Here is a 12,289-nt window from a genome sequence, read left to right on the forward strand (position 1 = left end):
AACCATTTTCAGGTTTAGGATTGTCACGAATGATTCCACTGGATGGAAAGGCAACCGACTTCTAAAGCAAGTGTGCGAGCATCATTTGGGGTGATGCACTTTCTCGTTCAATCTTCATAGCTAGTTGGTCAGTTCCATCATTTTTCAAGGTCAGACCTGTTTTGGAGGTGATCGAATTTAGCATTCACTGCGCGTTATGGAATTGTGTGCGTTTCTGACCGTGCTGCTGGACGATTCCCTAGCAGAAAGGCAGACCCCCCCCCCGTGTTAGACCCCCTAACATCAGGGAAGGTGACAGTTGTTTTCAGTGTTGGGCCTTTTTTTTTTTTGAAATGTCATTATTAAATGCAGAAAGGGGGAGTGTACGCAAGATACAGTCACAGTACAGGGTGATGAAAAGTACCTTCCATTGCTGTAGTAATACAAAGGTACGGGCTACTAACGATGCGAGTTGGAAGGTTTAAAGTTAGCAAGTTCTGGTAACTTACACCAAAACCTTTTTAAGGGATCTATCCATAGGTACTTTCTGGATTATTAATGCCGATAACTGATGACAGTGGGAGAAAGTAAAATGAGCTGAATAATTGTAGGTCTGCCAGCCTTGCAGAATGAACGAATGATGTAGGACTTGCCTGATACGGAGGTAAGGGGAAGTTACGCAGTTAATGACAATTAAAATGTGCCTGTGGAAAATAAGCTGATGAGATGCAACTGGGGATGTCGTTTGACTGATAAAAGCAATAACGTGTGATGTAAAATACTTTGCCTTCTTAATGAATTGAATGTAGTGCAATGCAATATTTTGAATGAGAAATGAAAACGATATGAAATTAATATAGGGAATGTTAAGCAGGTACCAGCTAAACTGGATGGCAGACCTGGATACAAGTGCGACCTGCTGGGGGATCGCCATGCTGGTAGGGCCCCGCCAGCTTCTGTTCTTGGCCCCACGTGAGCTGGTGTGCTCGTAGCCCCACGGGTCGCCAGGTGCGTGGACCCTTGGCGGGCAGCGGGACGCGATGGCGTGACAGGCACGTGCGCAGGACATCGGGAGAAAGTCACGGCCGCAAAGCCCTGTTGAGTGATGTGCGTGACACCGGAGGCAGGGCTGCGAGGAGCCGGCAGAGGAAGCGTGCTGTGGTAGAGCCGTGGTCGGCTCCTGTCCAGCCGCTGCTCTGCTCAGGCACGGCCCTGCTGGCCCTCGGTGTCTGCCCACGGCCTCGCCTGGTGCCGTGGCGCCGTGAGACGGCGTGCCCGGCGCTGCCTGACCCTCCCGCGTGCCGCCGGCCATCCCCGTGCGGCTGGGCTAACGCAGCGGCACAGCGAAGTTCCCACCAGCTCACCGAACGTGCTTGCTCATAAATTACAGAACAGCTCGCGTTTATCCTGCACATCGCTGCTTATCTTGTAAACTCATCTGCTGTGCTTGCACGAGTAGTTGATTTAACAGCATGTATATTGTTGAACTCGACACATCCAGGACTATAATCAAGCTTTAAAAATACTAGGGATGTTTAGCGACTGGTTTGTGTTCTTAGTCTGCTTTCTAACGTGATTGCAGCACAGATTCGCTTTTGTTTGCTACAGGTCACAGCAAATTTCAATGTTGTACGTAATTACACAGGAGTTTTATCATGAAACTGGCATCTGCTCAATGGCATGAAATGATGAGGTGTTAAAGGAAAAAGTTAATATTCCAAATGTGAAATTACTATGAGTTAATTTTGTAGGGTGAAATCTGGCCGAGGAAGTCTGTGTGTAAGAGGTTCTGGGCAGTGGTGCGCAAGAAGCGTGAGAATAGCAGAGGAAAGCGAGGGAGGCTTTAGAAGAACTGATAAAACCTTTGTGTAGTAGCTTGTACAGCTTGGATGTCTTGTCCTGCTGTTGTGTTTCCCTTTTCAGCAGGGACTGATTTAGTTCATAAACACACCTCGTTTATGTATGTCCTGATTCTCCAGGTGCTGCTTGAAGTATGGTAAAGAAACATAATGATGTTGGTGCTTCTGGGACTTCTGCCAGGCTGTTGTTGGGGCTTTGGGTTTTTTGGGGGTCTCTTTATTTTTAAGGGACATCAGTGCACCTTCCGTCTATCTTTAGCACCAAAAAAGAATTATTTTGTATTCTTCAGTATTTCTGCTATTGAGATGCCTGAGTGTAGTGAGGCAGGAAGATTTCCATCCTTCTGCCTCACTCGTATTGAGGAACTACATTCACTTTCTGAGCTGTCATGGAAAGAAAAGTAACTTGTTTTCAAACAGGGTACAGTGCATTATAGAGTTTTAAATGAACTAATAGACCTTCAGTTGCATTTCTGCTGCAGCTTGACAAAATTATAGCAGGTACAAGAGCTCCGTGGTTATTTACTTGCAAATCCTGTCTAGTGTGAACTTCATCTACGGCTTTCCTGGCAGGTCATACTGCTGTGGTCACAGCTTCTATAATGTTTTGTTGTTATTGCTTGTAAAAAAAAGTCTCACGGAGGGAAATAATAAGCTAAAATAGTCACAGGTAAGCACACACACACGTGCTTGTGCACAAATCCATCACAGCTATTCCCTTCGCAACCATACAGAATTAAACAGTATTTTTATTTCTGAAATAAAGGTGGAATTTCAGCAGAAGGCTGTGTTCTTATTTGCAATGGCACATTACCTGCTATTTGACAAGTGAACTGCTAGATTTCCAAGTTGTGTTGTAACTAGGATCTGCTAACAGAAATCACCTCTTCTCTTTTGTATATATCATGTGTATTCTCCTCTTTCTAGATGATCATGGGAACAGCAATGGCAGTCATGTAAAAATCTTTTTACCGAAGAAGCTGCTTGAATGTCTACCAAAATGTTCAAGTTTACCGAAGGAGAGGCACCGCTGGAACACTAATGAGGTAGTTAAATCTGCTACTCTTAAACATACAAATTTTCTTGATGCTTATGTATTGTTTTTTTTGAGTACGTGCCCTGTTAGTTACAGAATATAAATTCAGTTGCTCTGAAACCTGTTGTTTAAATAATAGAATCATATCAAATGTTAAAAAAGAGCTTTAAACTAGACTTAAGGGCAAATGTGGAAGCTGACTAATGGTACAGTAGGAGTCTGTTGCTCATGTGTGTCACTTGTCTGAGTCAAATTTTGTATCGTCTTATTGACACATTTCAAAATTGTTTCAAATTTGATATTTTTGTAGTATTAAGCAATGTTACCTTGCTATTGAAAATGTATAAAGACTTCAAAAAAACCCCAACCAACCAAAAAAAAAAACAAAAAACAAAAAACCACCACCACCAAACAACCACAAAAACCCAAAACAGTGCATGTTCTTTCTTGCACAGCATTATTCCCTGAAATAACTAACCTAATTTTTGAGCAGTCCGGTTAAGGACAGAAGACACAGAGAATCAGACATTTTATTCTGGAATCCAGTTACTCCAAATGCATTAGTTTGCTTATCTCCTGTTAGTCCATACATCACACATGTGTTCATTGATGTGAAATGAAACTTAGATAAAATTCAGGTGTCTGGTGGTCCTAGGTAAAGTTGAGGAACAGTCCAAACTGTCTAAGGTCCCTTGCCATTATTCCTTCTGGGTAGCAAGGCTGGAAGCGTCAGGTGAGTCAGATGAGAGTTCAGCATTCTGGACAGGGGGAAAGGTAATGTTTCTGATAGTGCTTGCTAGCATATTCTAGTTGTGGGCTTGTCTCATGCCTTAATTCTAGATGGATTGTTTGCTAGTAATGGTAAATAATCAGCTGGTATGTTAAACAACAAACAAAAAACACTAGTGCTTTTCTGAATGTCAGGTTTGTCGCAGTCATCTCTCTTACCTCTGAGATCCGTCGCTGTTGTTACCACGCAGTGGGGACAAGGAACGGTTTCTGTGTGTGGTGTGTTGGTCGCAATTTCCCTATTGCGTTATTAGAAGGGGAGAGCTTTTATTGTGGACAGAGATTTTTGGCCTTGTTAGGGCAGAGCAAAAAAGCAGAATCTTACACCTAGATAAACTCCTGGAAAACTTGGGTTGTTTATATGGGAAGGGGTAACTTAGCTTAGAGAGTATGTTCCCTCCCCCACCTGGAAGTTTAAATCTGTTCGGTGCTACAAAACTTGAATTTTTCTTAGGGTATAATTGAATAATAATGCTGGACTGCATTTCAGAGTTGGTTCCTAAGGGAATGTATTTCTAATCTGACTACACAGGTGTTCTGAATGTGCTGGAGAAGGCACAAGTTATTACTTATTGAAGGAAAAAGCATGTTTTATAAAGTGGTACTTAAAGAATCTTTGTGTTAGTTTCAAAACCACCAGTGCTGCTTGCAAGGAGTCTCACCACCGGGCAGGTCTGTAGAATCCCAGACTGTCCCAGGGCGGGAGGGAGCCACAAGGATCATCGCGTCCAGCTCCTGGCTACACCCAGGACTGCCTGAAAATTAAAGCCTGCGTCTGAGAGCGTTGTGTTGAACTCCAGCAGGCAGTGCCTCAAGTACCTTACGGATGCCATGGTGCCGCGAGGTTGATGCCCTCCCTTGCTCGGGCTGGGACAAGGCAGTCCTGCCATGGGCTTCCCCAGGTGGGGCAGGGTGCTGGGGGCGTGGGAGGGGATGCGGCCGGGGCTGCGCCCATCTCCCACCCAGAGGCACCTGTCAGCAATGCTTTTTCTGATGCTTTGTATGGAAATATTTCAAGAAAACCTAAGCGTGGCTTTTATCCGCAGTCGTGTGCCCTTAGAATGAAGTGCAAGCGTTTTCAGCCATCGGGCTGAGCCGGTCTGGAGGGTGTGTGGTACACGTTAACCCGGCGGTAGGGCTCTGCCGAGGATTTTGTCGTCTGCAGATGAGATGCTGCAAACGCGCAGTGCAGAGGTCAAGGAGCAGCTGGGGTTTGCTCTTTCCTCTACCAGGGCATCACCATGGGAACACAGGCAAATAACTCTTTCTGATCACTTTCATCCGTAGACTGAGGATAATGGTCATACGTTGCTGTGGTTGGGTAATTAGGCTGGAGAAGCAATATCCTTTGAGAACTGGATAGGTTGTGGTTGACTTTACATTTACTAAAATAGTGTGGTGAGCAGCAAGGAGTGGAGCATTTAAAAATGCTTAGAACATGTTACTGAGATGTTTGCTTTCAGTCAGATTATGCAGTTTTAACTAAAATGTTTGATGGAAATATATTTCCATATCAAGATGTCATCTCTTCTTAAATCAAGTTTATGGTATTTTTATATTTCACAGTGAAGGAAGTGTTCCTTCCAATTTAATTTTTTTTCGCAGTGACACAAAATCGTAAGTCTAGCCAAGCCATTTAATTATAGATTTACATTGTTGAGATGCCTGTGAAAGTGTGTGCGCTTTTATTTGTTTTGCTCTGGGGAAGACAGAAAGGGGATTTTCATATGGTTTCTCACATTAGGGCAAGTTAGTTAATTGCCAGAAAATTCTGCAGAGCTGTGTTTGTGAGGGTGCCCTGCTCTTGGGTTTTAGTTGCCATTAGTTCTGACCCGTTTCAGTATTTGTGTAATACAGCTGGCTCTGGTTCCAGGGGGCTGGTGGAGCAAGGGCTTTCCCCAGTGTGGCGCTTGCTGCAGTTGGCTGGGAGGAGCGGTGGCACCTCTGGGCTCCCCTGTCCTGTGCTCCCAGCCGGCGGTGACACCTCTGGGCTCCCCTGTCCTGTGCTCCCCAGGGGAAATCCTCCGAGGGCGCTCGCCTTGAGCTGGGGCTGCGGGAGGGGGCGCGGGGCGGGAGCGGTGCTCCGGGGGGTTTCGGGGCGCCTGCCTTTGCCTGGCGCTCGCTGTCACTCTTCTCTCGAGCTGTCCCCTAACAGCGGAGGCAAAGGTCACCGGCTCATTAACTGGTAATCACTACAGGCAGCGAGAAATGTTGTCTGCAGGAAATTCATCCTGCTGCTTCGTGTAGAACGGTCAGATTATCTAGGAATTGGGAGCTTCCCACACTGTTGTGCTATTTCAGTGACACAAATAGGTGCAGGGGCTGAAGGGTGTCGATGTAACCTTGTCTTTGTACGGTGCTTGCCAAAAACCTGATTGCAGTTTTGAGCAGAGATGCTTTTCATTAATGGAGTTGGCAACCGCAGTCATTAATCATCCTTGTAAACACTTAATGGCACAGTAAAAGAAAGACAAAAAAGTTAAACATCCAAAATGTAAAATATTACTTAGAGCTTCTGTTTATGGCCACATTCTATGTTTACGTTCTCTGCAGGGAAAACCCCAGACTTGCCATGGTAGAAAAAAAAAGTAATACTTGTTAAATGGGCTTAGGCTCTTCTTGAGGGTCAAGCAAGAAATGCCATTTTTTGCTGATGGGGTATTTAACATCCTTTTTGTTATTCAGTTTAGTTTTTAGAAATTTCAGGCTTAGTTATTGCTTGATAATGTGCAACTAAGTGCAATTGCAAAAACTTTTTGGATGTTATTTCATGTAGGAGTTCTTTAACTTGCTAAAAAAAAAAAGGCAAATTTGGGACTGAGTATAGCCATTGTATTGTGGTATTTTATGTGCTTCTGCACTGGAAGTGCTTACTGCAGCTGTATGTTTGCATGCATTTGTTTGAACTTTTTAGAGCAGCGTTCCAGTTTTCACCTAGAGAGTTTTATTTGTTGTTATCGTGGAAAGTCAACGTACAACACCGCATTAGTGAATTTCAGTTGCATGCTCATTTATGTCTCTGATTTAGTCTTGCATTTCTGCTTTGCTTGCAAGATAGTGACATTCTTCCTTTCCACTTGACATTGAGTTATTTCTCTTTTTTTTTTTTTTTCCTCAAAAGTGCAGAGAAGATTCAGAAGGTTTGGAGAATTGCCTGAGGGTTATAAGGGAACCAGACTGACACGGGAAGTGAGTCTTTGAGCATTTGGGCTAGCTATTAGGCTGGCACAGAGTAGGTGTAAGTGGTAGCGTTGTCTGCCACCTGCAACTCAAGTTCCCCTTAAGGCCCCCAGGAAACAGGGGTCAGGCAGCCAGTTACCTCTGTGGCTCTGTCGTCACGAGTTTGTTCATCCACATACTGCTCTGGGTAGTGACGGAGCAGCAGGGCCTATTTCTTGTTTCTTTTTATTTTTGTTTGTTTGTTTGTTAATGCTTTTAAGTGCATTTCAGAATTAACGTCTCTATATGAAAATGAGAAACACCTATTTGTTTTCGTGCGGCACTGGCCAGTATGATGGACTGTAGCACTTCACTACGTTAGCATACCAGTTCCTACCTTATTTATCGAAGGAGCTTAACGTGTTGCTAATTCATGAGTTTGAGAGCAGGCATATGGCATAAGTGGAACGGGAAGAAAATCTTGGATTACCTGCACCAGAATGAATGCAAAGTTTGATGTTTGAATGTAAACTTTGTAATAATGCATAGGGCTATTTTCATGAAGGCTTCATTGTCACTACTGGTAGAGCAAGGAAGGGATGCTTGGCATCCCGTCTGTGAGACGGCAACACTCGGGGATGCTTTCCCAAGATGGCAAAACTCGGAAAAAGCAACAGTGCTCATTACAACTTCGTGAGGACTGCAGAATTTTTCAGTATATTTTATTTAATGCTTCCCATTAAGCTCCAGTTAATTCAGATATGTTTTGCTTAAGTGCTGAGTTTCCTGAAACAACAGGCTGGCCGCTGGAAACGAGCGTTGCAGTTGTAGAGCAGCCAGCACTTACAAAGCTGGAATGCCTTCACTGTCTGCATCAGCCCTGTGATCTCTGAAGAGCAACAAGAATATTTAATTTTGACTAATTGCTTCTGCTGCCCACGTGATCACAGAGTATAACGTCCTGCCGTGATGTTATCAAGTGCTGTTATTAGGAACTTCCCTGCTCCCCGTTCTGCCCGACGGCTGCCCCGCGTCGCTCCGTGCGGAGCGATGTGGGCACGGAGGTCGGGTGAGTGGCTGGGGGCCGGGCAGGGCTCGGAGCCGAGAGCTTAGTGCTGGGCCGGCAGCTGAAACGAGTTCACTTCAGCTTTCGGGAGTAAACCAGGAAGTATTTGGGTGAGGACAAACTGCTTGCTGTGTGCTGGACCAGCCAGAGCATCCACGAGGCCCGAAGGCTGCGGTCACACGTCCCTTGGCCGCGGGCGGCGTTAGGATGGCTCGCCTCTGCCCGATGAAATCCTCGCGCTACCGGCTGTTGGTAGAGCTCACCGTGCTTCCGAGTGTGCAGCCCCCCTCTTGGCTTAGGCGCAGAAATGTAAGAAAAAACACTTCATTTGAAGGAGAAAAAGCTCTGAACGTGAAATCGGAGGGAAATGCTTTTACACGCTCATTAGAGCAGAATTGGGCACAAGCTGTGTGTGTACCTGCCCGGCGCAGCCTAGCGCGTGGGGGCGGTTTTTCTCACTGTGTGTGTGGTTATGATTTGAGGCTGATCAGTGAAAGAGACGGAAATTTGTTTAACAGAAGCACTTCATTATGGGTTTATTTTGTGAAATTAATGAAATTCTGTGCTTTGCCTAATATACAAAGCAGGAAATCTGCTATTGGCTTTGCTTTTGCAGTTTCTCAGTCATGTTTACATAATTAGTAAGCGTTGTGTGCAGGCTCAGTGATTGAGCAGAACTGAAAGGTTATCGTTCTCAGGAATTTTAACAAAAGCCAAGTAATGCCTGTTACGCTCTTTGTGCTGTAGCAGAGAAAGATTCCTTGTCTTCCTCTTGGGAAAATCTGACTTTTTCCTTCCTTTTAGATGAATGTTAGGGCCAATGTTGGAATAGTCTAAGTCTTAAAAAAAAAAAAAAAAAAATGGCTGATGTTGCAGTGTTGTGCAGTTAATGTATTGGAGACCTGGGACCAAACTGAATCCTGTAAAGCATAGCAAATGGATGAAAACATATTGTTTTGGATAATGTGTTGTCCTCCTCTTTTTATTCCAAGTCAGTCTGATTGAACGAATTAACTTTTTTACGTTTATTGGTAACTAAATAAAAAAATAAAACATAATTTAAACATACTCTAGCAATTGGTTTGTATTTAACATTCATGTGAGCATGTGTTTGTAGACAGGCTTTGCTGTGAATGCTTGCCTACTACTGTATGTAGAGATACAACTGCGTGGATTTGGTTTGTCCAGGAAGCGGTTTTACTGTTTCATATGCTACATGAATGGACAGAAAAGATCCGTGCTCATCTGAGGTAAAAGAATGAAACCTCCCAGCAAACCTTAAGTGACTATTTCAAATGGAAGGGACTTCGCTTTTCATTTATTTTTCATGGAAGCTTATCAGATTTTTTTAAATCTGGTTTCACTAAATTTCAGATAAAGTGAGTCATGCGTCAAAAGAGAATTGTGGACTTTGGATCACAAGTTCTGAGTGTGGCATATCCTACATCAGCAGCTGCTGATGGGCCCCGGAGAGGTTTAAGGAACAGTGCTGAAGACAGATGAGTAATTTTGCTGATTGAAAAATGAGTTTAGAAGGTGAAAACTAGAGTGATTTATATGAACAGAGTTGTAGCGTATTGGACCATTCATCTGGTTTTGCTTTTTTTTTGCATTGCTGTTGCAATGCTTGAAAAACATTCCTCTGAAGAAGCGTAATTCTGCAGCCTGATATAAAAAAGGGGTATAACATCTGAGATTGCAGTCGCTGTCTTCAAGAGCAAAGTTACAAGTAACAAATTTGGTTCCTTGGGTTATCGATGCCAGTGAAGGTGCTGTACTTGCGAGTTCCATGTTCTGAAACACCAGTACGACTTGTCTATACTATGTAAATTACTTTCTTAACGTGCTGCCTTTTGCCAAATACTGTTCTAGTTGGCTTCCAGGTAGCTTAGGTTTTAAAGGTCCGACTTTGGCCCCACGCAGCCTAGAGCCCCGGTGTAGACCAAGACCTGCTTCAGTTGGTGGGTCTGCCGTTGCGTTGCCTTTTGCTGTAGAGAAAGCGTTGGAAGCTGGCCTCCAGGCATAAGGGATCTCCTTTTAAAGACTATTTTGAGGGTGTCCCCTGTTGGCAAAGGAGCCTGAAACCATTTTAAGATTACTTTGCTTTAGAGCTATGGGGACAATCATGTCTGCTTAAGCTTCTTTCAAAAAATAAAAAATATGTATATATATACATAGGTAGGCTAGGTATAAACCTTCTAATACGAGGGTAGTGAAACTTGGGGAAGCTGCAGGGCAAAAGAGCAGCACGGCTGGGAAGCCAGCTGGTCCTCCGCTGCGCCTGGCTTGGGCGGGCTGGGCGCGGGGCAGGGCTGGGGAGCCTGCGGGCGCAGCGGGGTGCGGGGGCTGTCCCTCCTGGGACATGGTGCTGAAAAAGCATGCTGAGTCGGGGGAGAGATGCTGAGCCCTCCTGTGCTCAGAGCACCTGTAGATGATTAAAAACTGGTGCTGGGAGAAAGAGAAAAGCATCGGGAAGATAACCAAATACACAGCGCTTTGCCTTTTTGTGCCGAGGCATCAGAGCTAAGCTGTTTTGTCTCGTTCTTAGGACTGTTGTCCCGTTTGTGCTAGAGGTAAATTTTTTACATGGGTGCTGCTTAATGTCAGAACTGTGGTTTTCTGTGGCTTTCAGCCTCCTGGTTTGGATTATCTTTTATCTAATAAGGCTGTAAGAATTAATGAAAGCTTTCTTTGCGTTTATAACAGGTCCCTTGACTCTTTCGTGTGATTAATTTGATGCTCAGTATGAAGGTAATGTCCTGTTACAGGCTTTGTTTACATCAGTTGTATTTAACTTGGCACCTTCTGTACCCAGCTGTTGCTATTTCATGTAATCCGTAGGCATTCAGTGTTTGAGATCTCCCCTGCTATGAAGGACAGCTGAAACTTGCCAACTAGGTCAAGATATTTGAGGTTATGGGAAGCAGAGTGGCAGAAGCACAAAGCAAATGATGATATAAACTTTGTTTCTGTGAAATAAAAACGAAAACATGCAACAAAAGTGCCTTTTGTCCAGACACTGAAAACTGACCAGTGAAGTATAGCTATTTATTTTCTCCACTGTAAGGAGTTTCCTTATTATAGGATTTCGGTCTGTCACTCAGCCTGGCATTCTTAAAAGCTTGGGCTCCTCAGTGTAGTTATTGCCAGATAAAAGTGAAAAAATAATCATTCTTTTGATGATGGGAGCTAACCTATAAAGGATGAATCCAGCACAGAAATCTCAAAAAAGCAAAGAATTGTTTCAGTCCCCAACTAGAAATTCATACAAATGCAAAGCTGATTAGCCGTCATGGCTGGATTTAAATTTGCACATCAAGTTCTGGGTTCTCTGTTGTTTTTTTTTTTTGTTGTTTTTGTTTGTTTCTTTGTGTCTTTGTTTTTCCCCTGGAGATGATTCCCAGCAGAGGGAGTAGTACGGGAGAGTAGAGCTTGCAGTCAAAGGACAGGTTTCTGTATGAGGAGCTGCGGCACCACTGCCACAGGCTTGTCATCGATCCCAGATGGTTTTGGCTGTTCTACGTTGTATGGGTGGCATTTGGATTCAGCAATTCTGACTGTTAGGTGTGTATGGCTGCTGTCTATATTGCCACATGGCTTATATGCTTCCCTAGCTAGCGGGTATAGGGGTTTTAAGCCCCTCCTTAGTTTAGTAATACAGATGTGGTAGTTTATGCAAAAATCAGTTGATCGATCATTTGAAGATCCTGCACACCATGCAAAAAAATAGCAAAGGGTAGAGCACCTTGTATGTCCCACATGGAAAACATCCCGTGCTCTAAGATAAGTGATAGCGAAGTCCTGGGACCGGATCAGTGAGTGTTCATTTGAACTGCATGCTCTGCCTCTCAGGAGTATGCAGCGGGTGTAGTTCGCAAAGTCCCCTGAACTCTCCTGCTAAAGCCAGGTTGTGTGCGCTGTGGTTTTTTTATGCCACGTTAATTTGAAATGACTAAGAAGTGCTGTGTAACTGAGTTCCGTAATGTGGATGGGTTTTGGCAGCAGTTTCTTGTACTAAAATACTCCAAGAAGTCAGTGACCAACTGAATGAATGCCCTGGTTCTCCCTTCCTTTGAATGCCGCCTTCTTTCAAATTGTCGTATCACCAAAATTAAACACGTTGTATGTGGTGGTCTCGTGTCTTCTTAGCCTTTACGTGACAAGACTGGGGAACGCGCTGCTGAGATGTTCGTGCGCCAAGATTCGTGGTCGCATCAGGAGAGGAACAGCTGCTTGGTCAACTGCTTAGTGTTGTTCAATGTCAGAAGCTCAGAGGAGCTGTCGTGCAAAAGGTGGTCGCTTCACTGTGTCAGCCAAGTTTAAGTTCTTCGGCTAAAAGCATGTTGTGTAGGCAGCCATGGCTTAGCAGCAACGAATGCTGCTCGGCCATCTCTTCTTACC

At 44.3% G+C, this 12,289-nt stretch overlaps 1 protein-coding gene across 12 annotated transcripts in view; it reads left to right on the top strand.

Moving 5' to 3' along the window:
• Positions 1 to 12,289, top strand: part of CAMTA1 (calmodulin binding transcription activator 1) — a 375,482-nt gene that overhangs the window by 27,868 nt on the left and 335,325 nt on the right. For all 12 annotated transcript variants that reach the window (XM_080563929.1, XM_080563940.1, XM_080563939.1 and 9 more), the window contains one exon: positions 2,766 to 2,884. In XM_080563929.1, coding sequence (XP_080420055.1) covers positions 2,766 to 2,884 — 119 coding nt within the window. The remainder of the gene's footprint in view (positions 1 to 2,765; positions 2,885 to 12,289) is intronic.

The sequence above is a fragment of the Anser brachyrhynchus genome (genome assembly GCF_964034855.1).
Source record: "Anser brachyrhynchus genome assembly, chromosome: 21".
Lineage (NCBI taxonomy): Eukaryota > Metazoa > Chordata > Aves > Anseriformes > Anatidae > Anser > Anser brachyrhynchus.